This window comes from Mus caroli, unplaced genomic scaffold (assembly GCF_978045245.1).
Source record: "Mus caroli unplaced genomic scaffold, Mus_caroli_1 scaffold_2, whole genome shotgun sequence".
In the NCBI taxonomy this organism is placed as follows: Eukaryota; Metazoa; Chordata; class Mammalia; order Rodentia; family Muridae; genus Mus; species Mus caroli.
This window is the reverse complement of record NW_028227257.1, coordinates 150,502,344-150,529,084: the sequence shown is the minus strand read 5'-3', so window position 1 is coordinate 150,529,084 and position 26,741 is coordinate 150,502,344. Positions and strand designations below refer to the sequence as shown.

The 26,741-nt window shown below is 48.9% G+C and overlaps 1 protein-coding gene across 1 annotated transcript in view; it reads left to right on the top strand.

The window, feature by feature from the left end:
- Positions 1 to 26,741, top strand: part of Ptpa (protein phosphatase 2 phosphatase activator) — a 32,057-nt gene that overhangs the window by 1,993 nt on the left and 3,323 nt on the right. The window contains exons 2-9 of the mRNA XM_021186251.2: positions 8,366 to 8,463; positions 10,291 to 10,377; positions 14,019 to 14,144; positions 17,530 to 17,647; positions 19,486 to 19,585; positions 20,152 to 20,276; positions 21,441 to 21,541; positions 25,459 to 25,566. Of these exons, the coding sequence (XP_021041910.1) occupies positions 8,366 to 8,463; positions 10,291 to 10,377; positions 14,019 to 14,144; positions 17,530 to 17,647; positions 19,486 to 19,585; positions 20,152 to 20,276; positions 21,441 to 21,541; positions 25,459 to 25,566 (863 nt within the window). The remainder of the gene's footprint in view (positions 1 to 8,365; positions 8,464 to 10,290; positions 10,378 to 14,018; positions 14,145 to 17,529; positions 17,648 to 19,485; positions 19,586 to 20,151; positions 20,277 to 21,440; positions 21,542 to 25,458; positions 25,567 to 26,741) is intronic.

Here is a 26,741-nt window from a genome sequence, read left to right as displayed (position 1 = left end):
AGCACACTCTTGGGGGCGGGGGGGGTTGTGGGTGGGTTGTTTGTTTGTTTTTTGAGACAGGTATGGATGTGTATCTCCAAATGGCTCTTTCCATTTTCTTCCTGACATCCCCAGACAGGCTCTGTTCTCTGTACTTGCCACATATCTAGAACTTGTTTAGGACTAGAACTCACTGTACAGACCACACTGGCTCAGAAATCCACCTGTCTCAGCCTCTTAAGTGCTGGGATTAAAGGTCTGCACTGCTGTATCCAGCTTGTGCTTTTGATACAAGGTCACTGGGCTTGGCTAAAAATCACCTTAATAGCCAAGAATGACTTTGTGTGTCTGATCCTCTTGTTCCCCCCACCCCCCTCCCAAGAGCTGGGGTCACAAATGTGGGTCACCATGTTTAGCTGTTTTGTTTTGAGGCAGGGTCTCACTATGTGCCCAAGGCTGGCTAGAGTTGGGGTCCTTCTGCCTCCACCCACCTAGTGCTGGGCTGTAGTGATGCTCCCCGAGCTCTGCTCAGCGTCAGCTTCTGGGCTACTTTTGGGTTTTTTTTTCCCAAGGGTCATTTGTAAAATTCCTCGTGTTATGATCTTAAGCTGTCAATGCAGGGATCCAGGGCCTCTGAGTTCCTTGTCAGAGGCAACCTGAGACTGGAGAGGCTGTGAATGTGAGCTCTGTGATAGTCCTGTCTCTGAAGGCTTATTTGCTTTGTTTGTTTGTTTGTTTGTTTGTTTTTGATTTGGGTTTGTATTCTGCCAACTGTATTTCTACAATGGCATGCTCTTGCCTCACAGTGATGTACTGTTTTTTGGGGGACGTAGCCTGGAGGCCGTGTTCTCCGTAAAATAATGTCTGGAGGGCAGTGTGTTGCAGGGAATAGGTCCTGTGCAGGAGGACTGGATCCTGGTTGGTTTGCAGCTTGGTTATTTGGGATGGGGAGGACATTTCCCATAAAATGTGTCCCCATAAACTGTCCTTAGCTCACCAGGCTGGCTTCAAAGCTTTTTTATTTAGCGTCTTACTTCAAGTAGCAATTTAGTTTTTCCAGGGGCCTCAGATGGGTCTGTGGGAAAAGGTGTGTGGGGTGGGAGGAGGAAACGTTGGGGCTTCTGGACTCCACCCAAATGACCTCTCCTCCCCTGCACTGTATTTGTGGGTTCTGCCAAGGCTGGGGAACTTCTCTCTCATTCCCTAGCCTCCTCTCAGGTCTCCATGCCCTGCCCTTCTCCAGGCAGGCTCCCATGTGCAGAGCGCTCCAGGCCCCTGTGGCTTTTTCTGCTTGTAGCTCTGGCTAGGTTTTACAGGAGGGCAGCAGGGCCGGCTTCTGTGTCTCTCACCCTTCCTGACGGTTGCAGTTCTAAAGGAGTTGCTTATTGAACTCCCACAGCTCCAATTGCAGACTCAGGCTGAGGCGCTCGCAGCGGGTGGGTTTGGGATTCTTTTTCTCTGTGTTAAGGGAGGTGTGTTCTTAGCCAAGCACAATCATTCCAGCAGTGTGTAAATGCCTTCACTAAGCATCAGATACACAGAGCCTAGGAATGTCCACAAGCTAGTCTGTAAACTTACTTAAAATAACTGCGTTTCCAGACTTTGGGGGACTGTGGAAAACATCATTTTAAAAGTAGAAGGCGGGCTGGTGAGATGGCTCAGTGGGTAAGAGCACCCAACTGCTCCTCCAAAGGTCCAGAGTTCAAATCCCAGCAACCACATGGTGGCTCACAACCATCCGCAACGAGACCTGGCGCCCTCTTCTGGAGTGTCTGAAGACAGCTACAGTGTACTTACATATAATAAATAAATCTTTAAAAAAAAAAAAAAAAGTAGAAGGTGCTTTTAAATTGTGCTCTCTAGAGATGACCGGCAGAGTTTTTCTGTCTAATCCTTTAGAAGAATGTGAGTTGTTTTTATAAGAACAGGATAATAAAAACTGCATTTTCTTCACCTGTTAGTATGTAGATGTTCTTCCTCTGCCTGTAATACAGATATTTATTTCTTTTAAAAGCTATGGGAGAGAGGGGGGCTGGAGAAATGGCTCAGCGGTTAAAAACACGGACTGCTCTTCCAGAGGTCCTGAGTTCAATTCCCAGCAACCACATGGTGGCTCACAGCCATCTATAATGGGATCTGATGCCCTCTTCTTGTGTGTGCGAAGACAGCTACAGTGTACTTATATAAATAAAGTAAACAAACCTTTCAAAGACAAAAACAGCTTACCCCTTCCCATGCCTTTAATCCCAACCAACACTTGGAAGGCAGAGGCAGATGGATCTCTGATTTGAAGGCCAGCCTGGTTTACAAGAATGAGTTTCAGGACAGCCAGGACTACATAGTGAAACCCTGTCTGGGGGGGAGGGGGGGGGCGGTATGAAGAAGCTGGCTGCTTGTGCCTGCAATCCTGGCATTTACGAGGCTGAAACAAGAGCATTGCCGAGACTTCTAGGTTGGTCTGGGCCGTATAGTGGGTTCCAAGTCAGCCTGTTTGAAACCCTGTCTTAAAAACACCAAAACAGGCACTGGAGAGATGACCCAGAGAGGTTCAGAGACTGGCTATTCTTTCAGAGGGCCTGGGTTCTGTTTTTATTTGGATCCTTCTTCTCGCCTAGTTAGCTGTATATTCTCGAGGACTCTGCAAACATGGATTCTGCCAACTGTGGACCAAAATGCAGGTTCTTTTCTCACCGTCACTTCAATGGTATGGTATGAAAACTACTTACGTGGCATTATACTGTGTATTAAACATTGTATAATCTTAACATATAGAGGAGACTATGTGAAGGCCATACATATTTTATACATGGGACTCACTCGTCTGAGGAGCCTGCCACTCTGAAGGAGCTGGAGCAGGCCTTCCCCGTTACCAAGTGGTGACTGTCCTTGCATTTCAGGTCTTGAAGTTCTGTGATCACCATTTTGATATGCTACTTTGTCATTTTTCATTCAGTTTAAAACATTATTTGTCTTGTGATTTCTTTCTTGGTCCAGAGGTAATTTAGTGGTGTGCTGCATACTTTCAACATCTGTAGAGTTTCTTTTCACATATCTTTTTAAAAATTATTGATCATTTGAGATCATGCACTCCCAATTCCCCCGTGTCTGCTCCCCCCATCTCCCCTGACCTCCTTCTCCCCAAAAGGAAAGGAAATAGAGCTCATTTTGTGTTGTTCACATACTCACTGGAGCACGAGCAGACTTCTCTTGGCCAGCCCCCCAAGGGAAGGAAGGTGAGTCTTTCTTGGCCAGGTGCACCCTGGCCATCAGCCATCAACACTGATTACTTTAACCACCTGGAGGAGGGCTTCTGGTTCCAGGTGAAGGGAAATAACACCGTTCTCCTCTAACAGCAGAGATGCATGAAGCTGGAACATGTGCGCACAGTCTTTGAAGACTAAACATAAACTGCAGTCAAATCTTTGAAGGAAAACCCACCAAGTGCTATCTATGTACTGTGGGCACACCTTTATTCCCAGCTCTTGGGGGCGGGGTGGGGGGTTGGGGGTGGGGGGGGGGCAGAGACAGGTGGAGCTCTGTGAGTTCAAGACTAGCTTTGTTTGCATAGACAGCCCCAGGCCAGCCATAAATAAATAAATAAAACCCACCAGAGAGCTGTTAGCGAGTTGGTGTGTGAGGCTCCAATCCCTTCATTTCTCTGTTGCCAGCACCACATGGCAGGCAGCTCACAACTATCTGTAACTGGTTTCGCCTGAGTGAGCAAAAAACTCATACACATAAATTAAAAATAGATCTTTTGGGAGTACAGTTTTACTCATTCACTTTCCACCATGGCAATAAATGCCTTAAAACCAAAAACCAAAACCAAAACAAAAGAGCTCTAATAATAACAAACGAAACGCAAAAAGAAGCTGGGCATAGTTGGGCACAGCTTTAATCCCAGCACTAGGGAGGCAGAAGCAAATGAATCTCTGAGTTAAAGACTAGCCCGGTCTACAGAGCATAGTGTGTGTGTGTCTGCGCGTGTGCATGCATGCATGCGTGTTGTATATATGTGTATACTAGGAAATGGACATTTGGGGGACAGGGCTAACAACAACAAACAAGTAAGAAGCATGCTGGAGGGCGGGAGAGATGGCTCAGTGGTTAAGAGCACTGACTGCTCTTTCAAAAGTCCTGGGTTCAATTCCCAGCAACCACATGGTGGCTCACAGCCATCTGCAATGGGATCTGATGCTGTCTTCTGGTGTGTTTAAAGACAGCGACAGTGTACTCATATAAATAAAAATAAATAATTACTTAAAAAAAAAAAAGCCGGGCGTGGTGGTACATGCCTTTAATCCCAGCACTCGGGAGGCAGAGGCAGGCGGATTTCTGAGTTCGAGGCCAGCCTGGTCTACAAAGTGAGTTCCAGGACAGCCAGGGCTGCAGAGAAACCCTGTCTCAAAAAAACCAAAAAAAAAAAAAAAAAAAAAAGCAGCATGCTGGAGAGATGGCTCCGCAGGTTAGGGGCTTTTGCAGGTGACCTGAGTGCACAGGGTGGGTGGCTCGCTGCTGTTGGTGACTCCAGCTCCAGAGGAGCCTGAATTCACACACACACACATAAATAGTATAAATTAATATGATTAATATACTAAATTATTGTTTTTAATTTTGGTTTTTCCAGACAATGTTTCTTTGTGCAGCCCTGGCTGTCCTGGAACTCAGAAAGATTCACCTACCTCTCTGCCTCTCCAGTGCTGGGACTCTTGGTGTGTGCCACCGTTGCCTAGGAATAAAATATCTTTTTTTTTTTTAAAGATTTTTTTTTTTTTTGGTTTTTTCGAGACAGGGTTTCTCTGTATAGCCCTGGCTGTCCTGGAACTCACTTTGTAGACCAGGCTGGCCTCGAACTCAGAAATCCGCCTGCCTCTGCCTCCCGAGTGCTGGGATTAAAGGCGTGCGCCACCACGCCCGGCTTTTTTTTAAAGATTTATTTATTATTTGTAAGTACACTGTAGCTGTCTTTAGACACCCCAGAAGAGGGCATCAGATCTCATTACAGATGGTTGTGAGCCACCATGTGTTTGCTGGGATTTAAACTCTGGACCTACAGAAGAGCAGTCAGTGCTCTTAACCGCTGAGCCATCTCTCCAGCCCAGGAATAAAATATCTTTTTTTTTTTTTTTAAAGATTTTTATTTATTTATTATTATATGTAAGTACACTGTAACTGTCTTCAGACACACCAGAAGAGGGTGTCAGGTCTCATTACGGATGGTTGTGAGCCACCATGTGGTTGCTGGGATTTGAACTCTGGACCTTCGGAAGAGCAGTCGGGTGCTCTTACCCACTGAGCCATCTCACCAGCCCCCATAAAATATCTTTTAAAAATTAAAATAGCCGGGCGTGGTGGCGCATGCCTTTAATCCCAGCACTCGGGAGGCAGAGGCAGGCGGATTTCTGAGTTCGAGGCCACCCTGGTCTACAAAGTGAGTGCCAGGACAGCCAGGGCTACACAGAGAAACCCTGTCTCGAAAAACCAAAAAAAGAAAAAAAATTAAAATAATAAAAACAAAATTAAAAATGCAGAGAAACAATCACAGGCCGTTCCATTATATCCTTACTGGTAATATTTGGGGTGCTTCTAATTTTCCTAAACAGCGAGGACCTTTGGGTGTATTTTGTTTCTCTGATCTCCTGGAGGGTGAACTGCTCAGTGCAGCTGTGAGCCTCATGGCCACTGTTGAGTTTTTACCTGAAGAGGAGAGGGGCGCTGCTCCACAGCCACCCTGACCAGGCGGCGCCCCCAGAATGTCCCAGGAGAGAGCTCTGCTCCCTCCTCACATTAGTGCCACATGGCTTGGATCTTCCAGCCTTATCTGGAAAAAAGACCTCGCATAATCTATAATTTATCTCTTCTAGCTTATTCAGTTATATTGATTGTTTTTCAGCTGTTAGTTGCAATTTAATTTTTAATTTTTTTCTGTGGAGGTATAAAGGCCAACTTCTTCTTTTTCTTTCTTTCTTTCTTTCTTTCTTTCTTTTGTTTGTTTTTTTTAAAGAGAGACTCAGGCTCCCTTAGAACTCACTCTGTAGCCCAGACCAGCTTCCAAGCTGGTGATTCTCCTTCTGCCTCCACCTCCCAAATCTTGAGACTACAGGCAAGTGTGTGGATTATAGATGTGTGTGTGGCACTGTGTCTGCTTGGTTTTGGTTTTTTAAGTGTTGTCCAGTTAGGGAGTGGCTACTAGAAAACTTGTCAGTCATTGTGTGTGTGTGTGTGTGTGTGTACATCTGTGTGTGCCAGTATGTATGTCAGCAGGGGCTGGAGATCTTTTGTGTGCTTTGGGAATCTGAACTCAGTTCTCATTGTTTGTGGCAAGCACTTTTCCAGCCGAGTCACCTCCCTGGTCTGCTTGGCCTTTTCACTCCTCAATGAAAGGCTGGAAGCTGGTAGGTTTGCCTAGATTTTTCTTGAACTCAAGGGCTGGAGTCTTGCTTTTAAAATGAGAGAGTAAGGTGTAGATGTAGATTGTTGTCTATAGGAAGGGGAGGGCGGACATAAGATAAGGTAAGAGCCTGTGATTGGGCAGTGGAAAAGGAAGGCGGGCTGAGAATTTTAGACATTTAGTATAGAGAGGACATAGGGAAGGGGAGAAGAAGGGAAGGAGAGGAAGAGATAAGAAAAAACCTACAGGAGAGGAAGAGGAGCCAGAACTATGTGGTCTTGAGAGTCTTAAGTACTGGGGGTTTCTTAGATAGATGATTAAATAATAAGTAGGGTGCGTTTGCCCCATCTAGGGGTGTAACTTGTGTTTATATTAATTGAGTTTTAAGTTTATTGTTTGGGCAGTTTTTTGGGTTGAGAATTTATTAATATAAATCTGACTGATAAATCACAAACCTTTAGAGTTTTTTTTTTTTTTTTAAGGTTTATATATTTGCTTTTATTTATATGAGTGCACTGTAGCTGTCTTCAGGCACACCAGAAGAGGGCATCAGATCTCATTACAGGTGGTTGTGAGCCACCATGTGGTTGCTGGGAATTGAACTCGGGACCTCTGGAAGAGCAGTCAGTGCTCTTAACCTCTGACCATTTCTCCAGCCCTAGAGTTTTGATTTTTATAGACACTAATTACCTTTACTAAAAATGCAGACAGAACCTTTCTCCCAAATCAGCATATCCTTGAGCCAGGAACCAGAAAAGCCTCTAGCTTAACCTCTCTCCCAGAGGAGTAACATAACTCAAAAGCACACCCATTTTGAAAATTAAAACAATCTGATTAAAATATTGTATGATGTGAGTTTATTTTAAGCTTTTTTTTTTTTAAATTTTGTTATGTCAGAAAATTAACTCAAAAATGTCATGGTGTCTACTAGTAAAGAGTAAGAGTAGACTGTAGTGGCCCGGCATGGTGGCGCATCCCTTTAATCCTAGCACTCAAGAGGCAGAGGCAGGTGGATTTCTGAGTTCGAAGTCAGCCTGGTCTACAGAGTGAGTTCCAGGACAGCCAGGGCTACACAGAGAAATCCTGTCTCAAAAAACCAAAAAAAAAAAAAAAAAAAAGTAGACTTTAGTATATTATCTATCTGTTATGCTCTCTACCTGCAGTCATAGACTTTTATTTGTCAATATTTTTATATCATTTATTTGTTATTTTTTTTAACCTGGAGTCATAGATATTTATAAATATTGTTTATAGTAGGCAATTATTGCTTTTTACTTAGGAGTCTTAAACGTAAATAATTTTTTAAAATATTTTTATTAGGTATTTTCCTCATTTACATTTCCAGTGCTATCCCAAAAGTCCCCCATACCCTCCCCATTAAACGTAAATAATTTTAATTTTAGAAGTTTAATTAATACCTGTCCCAAGAGGTAGGTAGTTTTTGGGTTTTTTTACTGGGTTACAATCCGAAACAAGAGAACTGCTAGATGTGCGGTTGCTACATAGGGCTAGCCATGGAGGTGGTGAGACTGCAGGGGCCAGAGACTAGCCAGTGCTAGCGTGGGATGGTGTCTTTTAGTGCTTCACGCTACACGTAGAGGTGTACACCTTTAATCCTAGCACTTAGAAGGCAGAGACAGGCGGATCTCTGAGTTCCAGGTCTACAGCCTGGTCTATACAGTGAGTTCCAGGACAGCTAGTGGCTACACAGAAAAACCTTGTCGGGGTATGTGTGAGTGTGTGAGTGTGTGTGTGTGTGTGTGTGTGTGTGAGAGAGAGAGAGAGAGAGAGAGAGAGAGCGCGAGCGTGGTGAGCGCTAGCGAGCTGGGTATGGTGTCCCACTCCTTGATCCCAGCACTTGAGAGGTAGAGACAGGCAGAGCTCTCTGAATTCAAGGCCAGCCAGGGCTACATAGACCCTTCCTCCAAAAAAGCAGGGAGGGTCTAGAGGGAAGAATTACTTACCTGTCTGCTTTTTCTTTTTTTTTTCATCAAGATTCTTCAGAAGAGACCCCTCCAGCTACTCAGAACTTTATCATTCCAAAAAAGGAGATCCACACAGTTCCAGATATGGGCAAATGGAAGCGCTCTCAGGTATGAGTGGTCCCTGCACCTGAGGGTTGGAGCAGGGGTGAGAACTTGAGGCTTTTCAGTCAGTGACTTTCCAGACAGGCCAGGCTTATATGGCCCTGGCCTTTCCTGCTCTTGGTACCTGAGCTGTCAGTCCTACGGGGGGGATGAGAGGGCAGCTGGCTGTCTCACTCCTTCCCAGGCACTGCACACAGTTGCTATATCAGGAAGGTGTGACCGGAGCATCCCACTCTGCCTAAATCCTTCATTGTTCCTTTGATGTTATACTGGATACACACAAGTCTCCTACAATTATAAGAGCCAGTGCAACAGAGGGAGAAGAGGCTAGTTTGTGGACACCTCCGCCATGAACATGACCACACTAATAATAGGCAGGAGTTGAGATCCAGTGTCCTGGGAGTGGACTGGCTTTCCCTGCTGCTCAGCCCAGATGGTAGGCAGAAGAAAACAACTAAGGCTTATAGTCCAGAACTGAGGAAGAGAAAGGCCACTTGGAATTCTTAGGAAGGGACTTGAGTCCAGCTCTAGCCAGGCACTAATGCTAGGTCTGCAGCTGCCACGCAGGCAGCAGGCACAGGGCTTGTATGACACAAGTCATCTGACACAAGCCTATGCCACAGCTGTATGCCTTACTTCATTGAGCAGGAAGAGTCACAGGAGCGTGTCCCTCTTTCACAAGCCTGCCCTCTGACATTTGCAGATGGCTCTCATGACTTTTTCTGAGTAGTCACCAGGTTAAGCACCTTAGTCTCTGTGGCTCAAAGGCTGTGTGGATAGAGCCCTTTCGCCATCTCTGAGCTGCTCGGTCTCAGCACTGTTGACATTTGGGAAGAGTTGAGTCTTGTAGGGGCAGTCCTTGAATGGTAAGCTCTACCCACTAAATGTCACCAGACACTATACCTTCCTATCTGAGAACTGTTCCTTATCTAGCTCTATCTATTTTGTCTGTGACACACCTTTTACACTATATGGCACACTTTTATATGCAGTGGCTCTGCTCTGGACAAGGGCCTGGGCCTGGCTTGTGTGGGAAAATGTTTGTGCTTGATCCCCTTTGCCTGCTGGAGACCGTCCCATAGGCTGGTAGGATGGTCCCATGGTGTAACTCACCCCCTCTAGATGCCAAATGTCTGCTTTCATGGTTCCTTATGGGTGCTCCAGCACCCCATAGACTGGATGAGGAGGAAGAAGATGGGAAAGAAGAAATAAGACAAAAGATGGAATGGAGGCACTTGCTCTCAGAAACTGCTTCCCTGGGGACCTGCGTTCCTGTGGGTTTTCCTCCCTGTGCTAGGGTAACCTGTAGCCCAACAGGAAGAAAGTGCAGTTGGAAGTGGGACTGGTAGTCCAGGAGACCTGTCGGTAGGCAGGCAGGAAACAGCTCCTGCGGGAAGCAGAGGTTCTGCCTTCCTGACCTGGGACCTAGCTGGAAGATGATCCTGGGGAAGGCAGTGGTGGAGGCATTCCTTGAACACCTGCTGGGTCCTAGCTCCATGTCTCATGAAACCTTGGCTGTAGAAAACCATGAGCAGATTACCTCCTCCCTTGAAGTCCTAGCCTCTGAGTTGGTAAAATGGTGACAGTAGGGTCCCGTGGGGCTGTCTTAAGAAGCTGCCAGCAGCCACGTGAGCACCTAGGGCCAAGGCTGCAGGTTGGGGTGCTTGTGATCTCTGCATTGCTGGCTTTAATGATGGGGAAGGGTGTGTACATTTGGTGTCTCTGTGTCTCCTTCTGGTGCTAGGTTAGGAGCGGGAGCTGGGGGGAGCTTGGGTGGCACTGGAGCAGATGAGAGCTGACACCCTCTCTTCCTGTTCTCCCTGGTTTTGCTAGGCATATGCTGACTACATTGGCTTTATCCTTACCCTCAATGAAGGTGTGAAGGGGAAGAAGCTGACCTTCGACTACAAAGTCTCTGAGGTAGGCACAGGTGGGGAGCCTGCTGCAGAGGCAAGCAGGCTGATCACAGCAGGCAGGTGCCGACAGTAGGTTGCCCTAGGACGGTGCAGTTAGCATTCGCGGCCTGAAGTCCTAATGTTTTAAATCTGTGAATAAAATAATATTTATAGCTGAAATCAAGGCAAATATGCAGTTTTATAATCTGTATTTTTTTCTAATTGGTATTTTTATTAAACTTGAAATTAACGTGACAAAAGGGGCTGGAGCTGTGGCTTAGAGGCCAGGTGCTTGCTTAGCATACGCACAGCTCTGGGTTCCGTGTCCAGTGCTGGAAGAAAAGCAAAGGAGGTAGATGAGTTTGTGGGGAGATCACTAGCAGAAGCATGTATGGCATCAATGTGGTAGGTCAGCACAGACTTGGCATGCATTGGGCCCTGAGTTCAAACCCCTGCTCCATAGCTGCCCAGGGCGACCCCAGCACCTGTGTGCATGTGAACCTCTTGTCTGTTGGCATAGTTGGCACACCCTATGAGAGAGGCCCTCATTTGTTTAAACAGTCCTCACTTTGCAGCTGCATCTCTGGGCATCCAACAGTGAGATCTGTAGACCCCATTTCTACAACCTTCATTCCTAGTAGAAGTGCTGAGCAGATAGCACAGGCAGGCTCTTGCTTTGGGTTCCTCCTGTGTAATAGGTGCTCTGGTTGTTTTAGAGTGACTTGATTATGCAGGAAAGACATGAGCTAGGGGACAGGGCTATTTCTAATCATTGGCAGGTATAGTCTTCCATTCTGCATTCTGTTCCAGTGCCATCTCCCAGAAGTAGGTCCCAGGCCTCTAGTGGCCTCTTGGGTTCATGTCCCAGTTGGCCCAGAGCCACCCTGAGCCTCTTATCTCTTGGCACTTTGGCTCTCTGCCCTCTGGGTACAGCTGGGCTGTTGAGTAAGGCCCTGGCCTAGTTTCTTCATCTGTCCCAGCCTGAGCTTGCCCTTTTTTACCCTCATACCAGGTCCCAGGACAGTCACTTTTGGCCTGTTAGCTTCTGGGTGACTTAATCTGGTTCTTTATATGAGATGGGATTTAGGGCTTTAGTGGGGAGAGACAGCTGTCCCTTGAGAGCAAGCCCACACAAGTGACTCCTTGGGCTTGTTCTTCTTGGGCTGTGGTTTTGGACATAAGCTGCCTGGCTGAGCTCAGCAGTGCCCGGTGTGCTGTAGACATCAAGGAGAAGCTAGTTAAGGAGAATGCCATGCGGGCTGGAGAGACGGCTCAGTGGTTCAGAGCACTGGCTGCTCTTCCAGAGGGCCTGAGTTCAATTCCCAGCAACCACATGGTGGCTCACAACCATCTGTAATGGGATCTGATACCCTCTTCTGGAGTGTCTGAAGACATCGACAGTGTACTCATCATATATATATAAAATAAATAAATAATTCTAACAAAAAAAAAGGAGAATGCCATAATTACCCCTGAGTACTGAGCTACCAATCCCTCTGGAGCCTCAGTTGCTCCCAAGGCTCCTTGTGGGGGTTATGCTCACTGACCAGGGCGGCTTCCGCTGCAGGGTTGTTCTTTTGGCAGGGTCAGACTGTGTTTTACACTGAGAGGCTTTGCTAGCACGGTGCCTTCCAGCTGAGTGGCTTTGCTTTGTCATTGTCATTGTCCTCCTCCTTTCCTCATCCTCCTTTTTTTTTTTTTTTTTTTTTTTTTGGTGTTAGGGATAGAGTCCAGCCCTTTGCACATGCTTACAGCAAGAGCTCTACCACAGAAACACATCTGCATCTCCAGTTTTTTTCCCAAGGCTTCCTGGCCTTGAGTTGTTCCCTCATCATATCGTGTTCCAGTTTTAAGCCTGGCCTGTTTCTCTGAGCCACACCTGCACTTGGAGGGAGCATCCTAGCTACCCCACTGGCTCGTGTCTCAGGATAGATCCCTGACCTGTAAATAAGAAGGGGTAGCTGATGCCTCCCTCCCACACCTATGACACCGGCTTCACTCCCTGGTGCTGTTTGTGGGCATGGCATGGAGAGATGGGGTCTTAGGCTGCCAGCCCTCTAAGTTAATACGGATGACCCCAGATTTGCACCAAGATGGGGTTGCAGAATTGTGACCCAGTATTGTCTGCAGTGGTGAAATATGAAGATAGCCCAGACATTTAATAGTGAGGATCATTAGTCCTCACTGGTGTGGAAAGAGGTTCAGGGGAAAGGAGCAGGCTAGGGCAGCAGTTTCAGGGTCTGCAGGCATAAGTATGTCCCATTGCCCTATGACAGGCTCTTGTGCCTCAGGAGGTATATATAGATCCTTGCCCTCACATTTGGGGAAGCCCAAATCTCCATGTAGCTCAGTGCTGTTCTTTTTTTTTTTTTTTTTTTTTTCCGAGACAGGGTTTCTCTGTGTAGCCCTGGCTGTCCTGGAACTCACTCTGTAGACCAGGCTGGCCTCGAACTCAGAAATCCGCCTGCCTCTGCCTCCCGAGTGCTGGGATTAAAGGCGTGCGCCACCACACCCGGCACTCAGTGCTGTTCTAATGGAGGACTGGAGCCAGGCTATCTTCCTGTAGAGTTCTTACAGTGTTGAGCAGTGGAGGACACTAGAGAAAACCAGCCAGGCTGTAAGATGTAAGTGGTGGTTTCTAGAGGTCAGGATTACTGGCTGTATTAGGTTGTGTCTTGTTGCTGTGATCAGGACCTGACAGGAAACAGCTTAACGGAGCGGGTTTGTTCTGGCAGTTCATCATGGTAGGGAAGACAGGGCAGACTGGGCTCTGAGGCGTCATGGTCAGGAAGCAGAGGATGAAGGCTGGCGCTCAGCTCGCTCTCTGCTTTCATCCTTTGCATTCACCCTGGAAGCACACCTCCAGGAAGCACCACACAGTCAGCCCAGCTCAGAACGTCCTCAGAGACACACACAGAGGGAGGGGTCTTTGTACAGTGTTTGAAATGGTCATGGCGACAGTGAAGACTCGCTTACCTAGTGTTTCTAATTGCTGTGATAAAGCAGCATTCCCAAACTCAACTTTGGAGAGGAAAGGTTTCATTTCATCTTACAACTCTGAGGTCACAGTTTATCACCGAGGGGGTCAGCACAGGAACTTAGGCAGAGGCCATGGGAGAGTGCTGCTCACTGGCTTGCTCCCCCTGTTTCTTGTAGAACCCAGGACCACCTGTCCAGGGTTAGCACCATCCACAGTAAGTTAGGCCCTCCTGTATCAATCATCAATCAAGGAAGTGTACCACAGGCTTGCCCATAGGTCAATCTACTGGGGTGTTTTCTCAGTTAAGGTTCCCTCTTCTCACATGACTCTAGCTACAGTAAGATGACATTAAACTAGCCATCAAAGAGCTTTTATCTCTTCCATTCATGTGTCTGTGTTGGTCAGTAAAGATCTTCAATTGTATCTGCTTTAACAAAGATTAGGGTTGGTATTTGTGCCTATCTAGTAGGCTGGCTGAAGAATCATGACACTCTCCTGTGTGAAATCACATCAAGTGTGAGTTCTTCTCGAAGGGAAAGTTGTTCCCTGACCCTCCTTCATATTCTGGGCAGTTGGGAATGAGGGGGGATAGCTAGGAGAGCTGCCAGCCTAGGGGACTTTCTTCTGTGGCTCCAGCAGGGCTACTAATCATTGTGGTGTGTGGTTCCTCTGTCACACCTTCACAGGCCATCGAGAAGCTGGTGGCACTTCTTGATACGCTGGATAGGTGGATTGATGAAACCCCGCCAGTGGACCAGCCTTCCCGGTTTGGGAATAAAGCCTACAGGACCTGGTATGCCAAACTTGATCAGGTGAGACTGACTGTCAAAGCCCGGGTTGGGCTGGGCTGGGCCAGTGGAAGACTACTATGGTCCCAGATGGGACCTGTGCTCAAAGCAGGCCGCTTAGCTTCCAAGCATAAAAGCAAGAAATTTGTTAGAATGGCAGTTTTATTTACCTGGATCACAAAGTCACCCTCTTCCAGCCAGTCGTCTGGGAATGGCAGGCGTGGTTACCCAGTGTCCTGTGTGAGGCTGCTTATTAAGTTGTTTTATTAGCAGCAGATTGGAAATGATTCAGGTCCCCATCATCAGAGGGCAAGTTAACTGTTCTAGACCACCCATCTGTGAGCAATATGCAACCATGAAAAAGAATAAGGAAGCCAGGTGGTAGTGGTGGTGATGGTGCACACCTTTAGTCCCAGCACAGGGGAGGCAGAGGCAGGCAATCATTACCTGTGAGTTCGAGGCCAGCCTGGTCTACAGAGTGAGTTCCAGGACAGCCAGGGCTACACAGAGAAACCCTGTCTCAGAGAAAACAAACAAATAAAAATGAAAAAGAAAAAGTGTGGGCGTGGTGGCACACACTCAATCTCAACATTTGGATGGCAGAAGCGTGAGGATTCCTGTGAGTTTGGGGCCAGTTGGATCTGTAACAAGTGTCAGCCAGGGCTATATATTAACAAACCAAAACAACAACAACAACAAAAAAAACACTCCAGCATAACTTGAGAAAGTCCCAGTCTTTAAATAACTCTAACACTTAAAAAGACCCAGTTCTCCTTAAAAGCTGAATCTTAGCTGGGCTCCTATAAAACAAAAACCAAGTAACTTACTTTCTTATTTCAAAACGGGAGAGGTTCAAGATAGAGAGTTGTGTTGATCAAATCAAAGCAGAGCTGAAATTCAACAGTGCAAAAACTTGACTTGTAGCATCTGGACTTCACACCTGATCTCCTGAGCTCCAAAGGGCTGTGCAGCCCTGCTTCTTGCTCTGCCATCCGCAGCTCACACAGCTTGTCTTGTAGGCTCAGGTTGGCTCTACACCACGCCTTCTGCTGTCTGTGGTTTCCACCACTTTGGAGGCTGCCTCCCCATAGCTTGCTTCAGGGGCTGTGACCTTACCACTTGGTGTCATCCTCAGCTTCTCTCCTCCATGAGTCCTTCATGCCTTACCTTGTGGAGACTCTTACACGTTGCCAAGTTCAGCTCCAGCGTGAGATGCAGCCTTGCCCCCAGGACCTCAGCTTCTGTCTGCCGAGCCTGGTGAATGAAGTAGTGCCCAGGAGAGTTGTCTGTTTTGATGCTGATGTCTTATTAATCACAGTGGATTAATTGCTCAGCACCAGCTGACCAGAAACCATCCATGAACAGCCTTTACAGAATCTGCTCCTCTGTACACTTGACAAGCCAGGCCTCCCTCCACTGTCTGACTCGCTCAGTGTCTTTCCTGCTCAGAGTTCCAATCACTTCCCCAGTCTCCAACAAAACATGGTCCAGTCCATCGATTCAACACCCATCTCCTGGAACCTGTTGTTCTTTTAGTCATGGTGTTCATTGCAGCAGCAGAGACTCAAACTGACATCATTAGAAACATCTGTTTTACTCCCAGAATCCATTCTTCATTTTGTTTTTTTTTTTATTTTTTTGAGCTCAGGTTGGTGACTCAGATGGAGGTTTTTAAAGAATGGAATCTCCTCTGGGGCTGGAGAGAGAACTCAGCAGTTGGGAGCACATGCTACTATTTTTTGAGACAGTCTTCCTAGTTCATTCTGGTTGTCCTGGAACTTGCTCTGTAGGTTGGCCTCAAACTAACAGACATTCTCCTTTCTCTGCCTCCTGAGTATTGGAGTTAAAGGCTTGTGCCACCGTGCCTAGCCATGTATGGGCTACCCTTAGAGCAAGCCTGACTTCAGTTCCCAGAGCCCAATGCTGAGTGCTAACAGCTCCTTGTAACTGCAGCTCCAGTGGCTCCAACAGCCTCTTTGGACTCCAAGGGCACTTGCATGCATGTGACAAAACATGCATGGCACAAAGCATACACACGATTATAAAATAAACCTAAAAACAAGGCAAACATCTCAATACAATCTAGAGATCCATTACCTTGGCAGCAGGGACATTAGAAGTCCGTGTTGTCTGTAGTTAAGCCATTCTGTTTTTGTTAGAGAACACCTTGTGTAGAGAAAGCCCTGCAGTTCATAATTGACCAGAGTTCCCAGATCTGAGCCTGTGCGTCAGTCAGGGTTTGTTGGCACTGTGTAGCGTAATGGCACACATGACAGCATGCATGTACAGAGGCGCACGTGGTATGCTCAGAACTGAGCCTGCACTGACATGTTGTAACAGAGGAGAACACTGTCAGAAACACTGTGGACTCACAAATGTGCATGCTTTTGAATGGGTTTCTAATGAACGCCATAAAGTCTCTGTCTTGTGCGGCCCGCCCCCCAGCCCATGCTTTTGAGGGCTGTGGAGTGGGTGCTGTGAGACTCTGCCCCCAAGGTTTTGGTCTTGGGAAGAAGTTGTCTCTTCGGAGCACTGGGAAAATAGAGCTTTGGGTCTCAGTGGAGAGCAGCTGTACTCACAGGCCCGGCAAGGATGCCTCCAGCTCCAGTGGGAGAACTGATCTGTCTCTCCGTGAGCACACCACTGTCTGGGAGGGTGCAGCCTCAGGGGCCCCGCCGCTGCACTCCAGTGATCCGTGGCCTTGGTGTCTCAGAAGATAGACTTTAGTTAGAAGTCCGAACTTGGAAGAAAGCTAGCAGTAGCTGAGCAAGCTGCAGCAGCCCAGGAATCTGTGTTTGCAGTGCTCCTACCACCCAAGCAAGCTGCAGAGCACCCCACCCTCTGCCAGGCAGGCCCGGCACGCTCGGGACCGCTGCTATCCCGGCCTCTCTCCATTACTGTTGCAGACATGGGTTTTATTTGTATGTTTGGCTGCAGTCTCCTTTACTTGACCTTAATGTCGGTCAGGTTCACCATGCTGTCACTGGAGACGGATCTTCTTTGTTGTGTAGTATTGTGTTGCAGGACTCTGTGCGGTGTATTTATTCTGCTACTTGGGGACATTGTCATTGAGTTTTTGTTTTGACTAGTATACCTAATGCTGTTTGGAACCTTCCTGTGCATGTCATGGCAGACTCTAGCCTACATGCTTACTGCCCTAGGAGTGGACCCAGCAACTATGGGGATAATAGGCTGGACATCCCATAATCTCTGTAGACCTTTGGAAGCATTGATGCCTTATCTTGCTCCCAAGTCACCCTAGGAGTTCCCTCCCCTTTTCTAGCCACTCTGAACTGGGAAGCAGGTGAGTCTCGATGCCTGGACTCAGGCTGATGCTTCCCAGTGGCTGCCTGCTCACCCAGTTGCTGCCTAATCTGCTGCCACCACTGTGTGTCTCTTATGTTATCAGGAAGCAGAAAACTTGGTGGCCACAGTGGTCCCCACCCACCTGGCTGCTGCTGTGCCTGAAGTGGCAGTTTACCTGAAGGAGGCTGTGGGGAACTCCACACGAATTGACTATGGCACAGGTATCTGGGTGATGGGGGCCTTGCTGCTTTCTTCATGTTGCCTGAGCTGCTTTCTCCATGCTCCATACAGTCTTGGGGGTCTCTGAGAAAGCAACAGTTTGTCAGGCCCCTGAGAAGTGTGTGTGTGTGTGTGTGTGTGTGTAGGGTGTATGGGTGTGGGAATGTATGGGTTTCAGCAGTGTTGTTGGGAGGGATAGTGACTGCTGGCTCTATCTTATGCCACCAGGTGGTGCTATTGCCACAGGCATGACACTGCTGAGAGTTGGTTTCTGTTCTTGGTGAAGCTGGCTTCTATTTAGATACCTCATCACTCTAGAGATAGTTTATTGAGCACTTACTAAGGGCAGATGCCTAGAGAAGAAAAACCTTTGATAGCCCCCTCTCTCCTCACCTCTCTTGTCTCTCAGCCATTTTCTTTGTGCTGATTATCTTTGGCTCTGTCATCCATTTTGGCTAAGCTGTTGCAGGGATTTAAGAGACGTGGTCTCTAGGTTGAGATAGCCTCCATAGTCCAGGAGACCCGTTGTGATAAGGGCTTCCTTTCCTCTTTCCACTAAAGTAGGCATTTGAGAGATGTGCTGTCTCCCACTTGGTTGGGAAGGAGAGCTAGAGGGAGCACGAGTGTCAGCAAGCCCTGGGGAAGGCGTGCCTGGAGGCAGAGCCTTGGAGAACTTTGTCCTCTGTTCCTCTTGCTGCTGACAACAGTTCTGAGACTCTGGAATATGGGGAGCTTTGATTAATACCCAACTAGGAAAAGAGTTCTGGGGCATGGGGTACCCTAGCTGTCATTTGGAAATTTATTTATTTATTTATTTTAGCTTAGTTTCATTTATTTATTTATTTATTTATTTATTTATTTATTTATTATGAGTGAGGGCCTCTTTAGGGGTGGTTGTGAGCCACCATGTGGTTGCTGGGATTTGAACTCAGGGCCTCTGGAAGAACAGTCAGTGCTCTTAACCGCTGAACCATCTTTCCAGCCCCCCATTTGGAAATTTATAGGTGACCATAATTGAGCGTGTGTTCATCCATATCTGGCAACTGTCTGGTCTGCAGAAGTCGCTTGAAACACCTGGCTGCACCTCCTTCCAGTTGTCTTACTACATAAGGAACAGGGTCTAGGGTCTAGCCAGTGCTTTGTGCAGAGCTGACTGCTGGTGGGTATGACTAGGAGAGGAGGGTTCTTTTCCCTCGTGATCCCTCATCAGTGCTCATGCAAGCTCTTAGCATGGCTGTTCACATCTATCTGGTCAGAGCCGCCTTCTGTGCCCTCTGCTGAGGACACACTGACTACTTACTGTGGGCCTTTGTGTGCTGTTGCTTCTGGCTAAAATGATTTCCTACTCTCCTTTGTGCTGCCCCCCCCCCCCCCGTTCCTCTTTCATTTTAAACATTATTTCCTTAGGAGAAAACTGTGAACTCTGAAATTAAAGTCCCCCTAGGATGTGCCTCAGTTACCCACTTGTCTCCCAAATAGCTAAACTCAAAGTAGTAACTGTATATTTAATATTTAATGTCTGTGGTCTCTGACTAATCATGAGCTCTTTAAGGCAAGGACTCATTTGTTACTGGGATCCAGCATGGACAGTGTCTGCCCAAATAGTAGGTGCTCAATAAGCTGGGGTTTCTAATTGGTCAAACCCATAAAGTAAGGTGCAGGTGCCTGTGCAGGAAGTCGCTTCAGGCCCCTCAGGAAGACTGCAGTGCTTGTGCTTGTTGAAAGGCTCAGGGCTTCTGGCCTGGGGGGCAGTCTCTACCTCAGTGTGGGCCTTCCTGCTCAGGGAGCTGGGTGTGGGGGCCTTCTAGAAGATGTCAACTTGGGCCGTTTTCTTCCCTAGGGCATGAGGCTGCCTTTGCTGCTTTCCTCTGTTGTCTCTGCAAGATTGGTGTACTCCGGGTGGACGACCAGGTGGCTATTGTCTTCAAGGTGTTTGATAGGTGAGTCACCGTGGAGTGGAGGAGATGGCATGTGGTTCCTGGTGTTCACCACATACGGGCGCTGTTCTGAGGCTAATTTTTACAACCTTATGCAGTAACAGCTGCCTGCTCTTATAGACGAGGAAACAGCCAGGCATCTGCTGACATCACAGTCCACCAAAGACTGTGGACTTCTCTGGGTGGCACAGGTGTGCAGGGACCTGCTCTGAGCTGGGCAGCCCCTAGGGCACATTGCTGTCCTGGTGTTGGCACACCTCCAGTTCTGCAGGTGACCCATGTGCATGTGCACAGCTTGTGATTTCTGACACCAGGGACCTCACCCACTTTCCAGTGGCACCTGAGACTAGAGAGAGGGACTCCTGCCCAGGCCATGACAGGTTGCCAGGATTGATGACATTAAGCCTGGTTTCCAGGTGGTGTTTCGTCCCTCTCCCTGACAGAAGACGTCTGAGGGGAAAGGAAAGCCCGTTGGCTCTTTGAGCCCCACATTCTCCGTACCCTTTGTGTGCTGAAGAAATGTCGTTTCTCACCTTTCTCTCTCCTTTCTCCCCGCCCCTCCAACACAGGTATCTTGAGGTTATGCGGAAGTTGCAGAAGACATACAGGATGGAGCCTGCAGGCAGCCAGGGCGTATGGGGTCTGGATGACTTCCAGTTCCTGCCCTTCATCTGGGGCAGTTCACAGCTCATAGGTACTAGTGAGTGGTCACATCTCTGCCTCGTACCCAATGGGTGCAGTTGTGTTCGGGACACACAATGACAGCTTGTAGAGCAGGACATTAGACCAGATTAGCCCAGCTAGTGATGGAGGTTGTGTGCTGTGGACCTAATGCTTTGAGCCAGTGTGGCCAGCTAGAGGAGGTAATGGTGGGATGCCACTGAGAGAGTGGGAAGTGGGGGAGCAGGAACCAGGGCCTCATGGCCTGCTGCAGGACAGACAGACAGGTGAGTGCATCTGGCTCCTGCTCCTGGCAGCAGCTGTGGGCTTGACGATGAAAGCTAGGGCTTCTTGTGATTTGTGGTCATCAGTGTCATTCAGTTAGGATGGAACTCTGTATGTGGGGGCGTGGGGGTTCAGGTGAGTTGCTGCCAAGTGCTGAGTCCTGTGTGCTTCCCAGTCTGCTCTATCTGCTCCTTACAGAAGGGGATTATCCAGGCATGATCAGCATCTTGGGATCTGCCATTGGACAGGGTTGCTGGTCACTTTAGTTCCATGAAGAGTGAACTGCTGCTAACTAGTACTCACAGATACCTAATAAATAGCTGAGAACTTGCCATCCTAGCCACTTTAACCACAGTCTTCTCAGAGACCGCAGAGGATACCTAGCACTGTGGTGTGTGCTTCCACACCATGATGCCTTTCTGACACAGCGAATGTGTGGTTAGCTCCACTAGGGGGACTTTTTTTTTCCTGGCTAGCCTGGAACTCACCTATCTCTGTATGCTGGGAGTAAAGGTATCTATCACCACACCCAGCTGAGGTAACTTTTAAGGTAGGTAATGGTTCTTAAACAGCAGAGGCTGGTGCTGCTGACAAACCAGGAACAGAGCTGTTGTCATGGTTACAGGATGCTCAGGTGTGTTTGTCATCTCTGCTGATTGGTAGTACATCAGGTTTGTGTGCACCCTTATTACCATGGGTACATGCATGGTGGCTAACTGTGTACAGTGAGCAAGCGCCTCTCTAGGTGACAAGGATTTCTCAGTCCCATTGTGATCTTTGTGCACTAAGCAGGGACTCTACCATAGCTCTGTGCTACCATGCCATCTCAATGGTTGTAAAATGTCTGAGGTAGGCGCCTTGTGCTCAGGCTGGGTCAGGGCTGTTCTGAAGCCCAGGCCTCTACTTTTCCCAGACCACCCCCACCTGGAGCCCAGACATTTCGTGGATGAGAAGGCGGTGAGCGAGAACCACAAGGACTACATGTTTCTCCAGTGCATCCTGTTCATCACTGAGGTGAGAGCCATGCCAGCCTCTGTTAGGCAGCCTTGGCAACTGGGCCCTCTTGCCCAGCCACCAGCTTTCTTCCAGAACCGGGAGGACTCATTGTTAGGCTTGAGTTGGAGCTCCACTCTGCTGCCCAAGCTGGCCTTAAATTCATGACAGTCTTCCTGCTTCCACCTCCTGACTGTTTGGGATTAGAAAATAAGCCACCATACTCAGCTCCCATGGGGTTCTCGGGCTGAGGGGTTAAATTGTAGTTGTTAGTTAGACTTGGTGACCCCGCAGCAGGCCTAAGAGGGTGCCATGCAATGTGTTAGGGTGCAATCAAGTTAGAGGTTATGGACTCAGGTTGAAATCCCTAGAGGAGCTGCAGTGCTGGGAGTAGTTCTGTCTCTCTGTACCTCAGCAGTGTTTGAGAGGTGAACAAGCAGCCTGTGGTGGCAGTCACTGGGTCCAACATCACCTGTGGTGGCAGTCACTGGGCCCACACTACTCAGCACATTCCCTAACTGGAAGCTCTTGTCTCACCGAGGCAGGGTCCCTACAGTATAGTGCTGGAACACTCCCCAAGGTGGCCCACGGACTCTGAAAACTCTTGGCTTTGGGCCCATGTCAGCTTTCCCTCTCAGAATCTTGTGGACAAGAGCCAGGAGCTCATCAAGGGACCCAGAGTCTCAGGGCCTTAATTCTGGAAGGTGTTAGAACTTGTCATTCTCTCTGCCTATACCTATCAAGTCTCACCCCAAGTTCACATGGTCCTAGCTTCTCTTTCTGCGCCCCTTGCATGTTTGCCCTGTGAAATTACACGTGGTCTCCTGACTGGATGCTACTCTCTTGGCTCCCTGTTCTGAGCCTCTGAGCAGGGAAAAGTCTGGTTAGCAGCCTTGACTCTAGGTTCTTTCTGGTCAGCATTTGCCTCAGGGTTGTGCCAAGCTCCAGGGGCCAGAGGGGAATGACACATTTTTTCCAAGTCAGCAAACAGAGCGGGGACTGACGGCTGGGCGGCCACTACTTGGTTCTTGGAGATATGCTGCCTTCAGCAGTGTGGCAGGCTCAAGGTCAGAAGGACTGGGGGCAGCCTGGCTCACTGCCTTGAAAGATAGCTTTGCAGGACTTGAGTGTGCAGCGAGGGGCTGGGGAGGATCTAGGGTGAGAGCTAGGACTGAATGGGAAGGAGCTGCAGATTCTGCAGAGCTTGCTGCTTGAGGCCAAAGCCTAAGCTGTTACTGCTTCCTCTGGCGGCTGGCCAAGCCCCTTGCGTCCCTGTCAATAATTCTAACAAGGAGGCTAGCGAGACTGGGCTTCAGGGACTGGAGATCGATGGATCCCATGCTAAGATTTAGTGTGTGTGTATGTTTCGGCTGGTTTAAAACCCCAAAACCTTTTCCAAAGTTTGGAATGGAGGACCCCATAGACGGTAGTCCAAATAACCACAAGGAGGCGCTAAAGTGCACTGAACTCCGGTGGCTTCAGTAACAGAGGTAGGAAGTGGGAGGGGAGCTTTTTAGTGGTTGTGCACCTTCTCTGCTAGGCTTGGTTTTCTCTTGGTTCCAGGCTCTTCGGTCAGTCAAGCTCTGGTTGGTTGCTAGGCACTGTGGTGGCAAGGGCATGCTGCCTGCCTGGGTTGGGCAGTTGTAGCGCTCTGCTGCTGCTGCTGTTCACAGATAAACAGCAAAACAGACAGACAGAGAAATGGATACAGATGTATAGATATTCCCCACCCCTACTTGATGAAGTTGGCAGTTTTTACTTATAACCCCTATCAGTAAGTGAGCAGTCTCACCCAGAGGGCACAGAAGCCTACAGGGTGTTCAGGGCTTTTGGTCAGGGAGACCTGCAGTCTTTACTGGTCAAACAAAACCCAAGGAAGTAGGGAAGGAAACCACCTCTCTTTGCTGGGTCTTGTGTCAGGACCGCTTTGCTAGTACTGGACGGTGTGACAGCGGGGGAAGCCCACCTTGCGGGGCTCCTACTGCTTCAGGAAATGTAGCCCTGGCGCCTTTAAGAGCCTAGGGCAGGCAGGAAAAGAATTTCAGTTTCAATCTGGCTTCTAAATTTGGAGTTTTGGGAAGGGAGGGATCAGATTTCAGCTGGAAGGGAAGGAGCTGACAGGAAGGCGCTGTGCTGAGCCTCCCCCACCCTGCCCATCCCCCCCAGTTACTGACAGAGGAACCATTTACAAAAGGCCGATTCTCTGGGGAGTGGAGAGGCAGGAACGCAGCGTCTGTGAGTAATTTCCTGCTCAATATGGCTGCTCTGACTCACACGATTCCCCTGGGGTCACTGTGGGACTGCAGTTGCTTGCTTGTTCTCGCTCTTTCTCTTCTCCCTTTGTGGCTAGAATGAGCTGATTTGGGGGGGGGTCTTCTCACCCCCAATTTCTTTTTCTCCCTCATTTTTTTTTCCTTTCTCTTGAGTCACAGAACCTCCTTCTGAAGGACTTGGGACCTGAGGCCCTGAAGGCCTTGAGGGTGAGGTGGCCTCTCTAGGGACATAACTGAGCTACACAACTTGGGCCTGCCTCTAGCTCTGTAGCCTGCCAGACAGCCCGTTTTGAATGTCCCTTGTTAGTGAGCAAGGCTGGTCCCCCAGGCAGGGTCCTTGCTGAGCCAGCCTGGAGCACCTGCTGTGAGACAAAGCAGGTGGTCATTCGCTCAGGGGTCTGTAGGGGACCCTGCTTCATAGCTCCAGCCTGCAAGGGTGCAGAATCGATCGGGGGCAAGGAAGTAGAGAGATTGAGGGTGGAGTCTTTGCAGGAGTGTTGGGATATATCTCCGAAGCTGAGGGCACTGTAAACTTTGGTGCCCATGGTCAAGGAAAGACTCCACAAATTTTGTGTAGGGAGCAGGGCAGGCTTTGGAAACCTGTCCTCAATACTGGGGCGGAGCCACTGATTGAGCAAAGGCTCATTGGTGATTTTTGCCAGGGGAGGGAGGTGATATGGAAAAATGGCAGCATTTCTAATTTAAATCTAGATGTTGCCCTCACTGAACTAGAGGCCTGGGGGAGTGTGGACCCCAGGCGAAGCAGTAAAGCGGTCTGTGATGTCCTTCTATGAATCATAGACTATTTGGGCTTATCCTTTCTCCTGGAGCTAGCCCCTAGCTCACCCCACTTTCATGCATGGCTTCTTCTGGAACCTTATGTTCACTGAGGTCCAAGTCTCTGCTTCCTTGCCAGGCTCACAGAGCTTTCCAGAGTCTTTCTGTGTAGTATGGGGCTGGACGCTGAGCCCTGTTCCCCAAAATACATGCTGCCTGTAACCTGGGGGGGGGGAGGGCGTGCCGCCGGGCTGCATGGCTCGTAAATACAGATGGCCTGGCCCTGCACTCTCACTGGCAGGACGCACTCAGGACACAGGCTTCCCTATTCCTGTGCCCCAGAACTGCACTGGCCTGTGGTGGTGCTTCACTGCCTTCCTGCAGTCAGAGTTTGAGCACTGATAGACTATCCATGTGCCTGCTCGTCTTGTTGCTGTGGCTTTTTCTGCCCTACTCTTGCCCTTGTTAAACTTCCCTCCTGTACTGATCTGGAGCCTCCCTCTGTCTCTGTGCGGAGGACCAGATCCATCAGGGCCCATCCACAGCCCCTTTCCTGTCCTCCGGGCAGGTCCAGACCACGCACCTACAGAGTGCAGAAGGAAGCCTGGCTGCTGTCTGCATGGGAACACATTCTACTTTCTTAGGGTAGAGATGGTCTCTTCCTGGATTGCTAAATTTGATAGACATTGGGATGGAGCCTCTGTTTTGTCTGTGTGAAAGAGGTAAGCAGAGGCTGTGGATGAGAGAAGTTCTGTTTTTTCAACAGGCCTTGTAGGTCAAGCCTGTGGTGTGTGTGTGTGTGTGTGTGTGTGTGTGTGTGTGTGCGCACGCGCGCGCGCGCGCGCACGCCCGCGTGCTGCTTCTCTAGTTCCTGGACTTCTTTTCCAGATGAAGACTGGCCCCTTTGCGGAACACTCCAACCAGCTGTGGAACATCAGTGCTGTCCCCTCCTGGTCTAAAGTGAACCAGGGCCTCATTCGAATGTATAAGGCAGAGGTGAGTGGGGGCTGGCCAGCCTGCCTGCCCCTGACAGCGCTTGGTCCTGAGGGTGAGCTCAGGACTTCTGATTCTTCATCACATTGTTTGCTCCAGCTCTGAGGCCCAGCTCATTTCTTCATAGCTTAGGGATTGAAACAGCCTATGCTGCTGGAGAGGTTAGGGGCTCTCTTTGTACCTGTCAAATGGCCTGAGGCCTCTCAATAGCTTTAGAGTTTCCCAAAGTGACTAGCACATCAAGCATGGGAAATGGAGTAGGTGGTCTTTTCTGCTTCCAGCTCACGACTCTGCTGCTGGGAAGGACCTTGGGCTGGGGCCCCCTGCTGTAAGGTGCCTGCTTTCCTAGGGTGTCCCGTACTCTCCACAGAAAGAGGGAGAACATCTTTCTACCTTTCTACCTGGCCCCTCTAGTATCTGGAGCTACTTGACTGGCCTTTTTGTGCAGTGCCTCTTGGGCCGTGAGACCCAAACATGTCTCCCCCCACCCCAGCCCACCCCACCTCCCACCCTGGAGCAGCCCCTCTCTGATTGCTGACCATCATCCCATCTCTTTTTTTTTTTTTTTTTTTTTTTGGTTTTTTCGAGACAGGGTTTCTCTGTATAGCCCTGGCTGTCCTGGAACTCACTTTGTAGACCAGGCTGGCCTCGAACTCAGAAATCCACCTGCCTCTGCCTCCCAAGTGCTGGGATTAAAGGCGTGCGCCACCACGTCCGGCCCCTCATCCCATCTCTTAGGAGAGCCCAGAGCTCACCCCATCCATCATCAGAGGAGGGACACCAAGGAAGGGTCAGCTGGCTTTGGTAGTAAAGATGTGTCCCACTGGCCTTGAAGGGGTTAATAGAGCATGGTCTGTCAAGCTTGGGCTTGGGCCTGGCCAGATTTTTCTGTTCTTTCCTGGATCCTCTTTCTCTAGACTTCACATCCTGTGTTTAGGCTTCAGCCCACATCCCTCTCTCATCTGGGAGGCCATTCCTGGAGCTACCCAGACCTCTCCCTGCTCTGCAGGCCAGCTCTAGCGCCCGGCATTCCCCTTGGTCCTGTCTCCTCGGCCTTACTTCTGGTTCCTAGCAGGAAACACAGGAAAGACTGTCCTGCTGCTAGAGTGTCAGCATGGAGGTATATGTCACCCCATGTCTCCAAACCTGGATTGATTCAGCCTTCTAGGAGGAAGGCC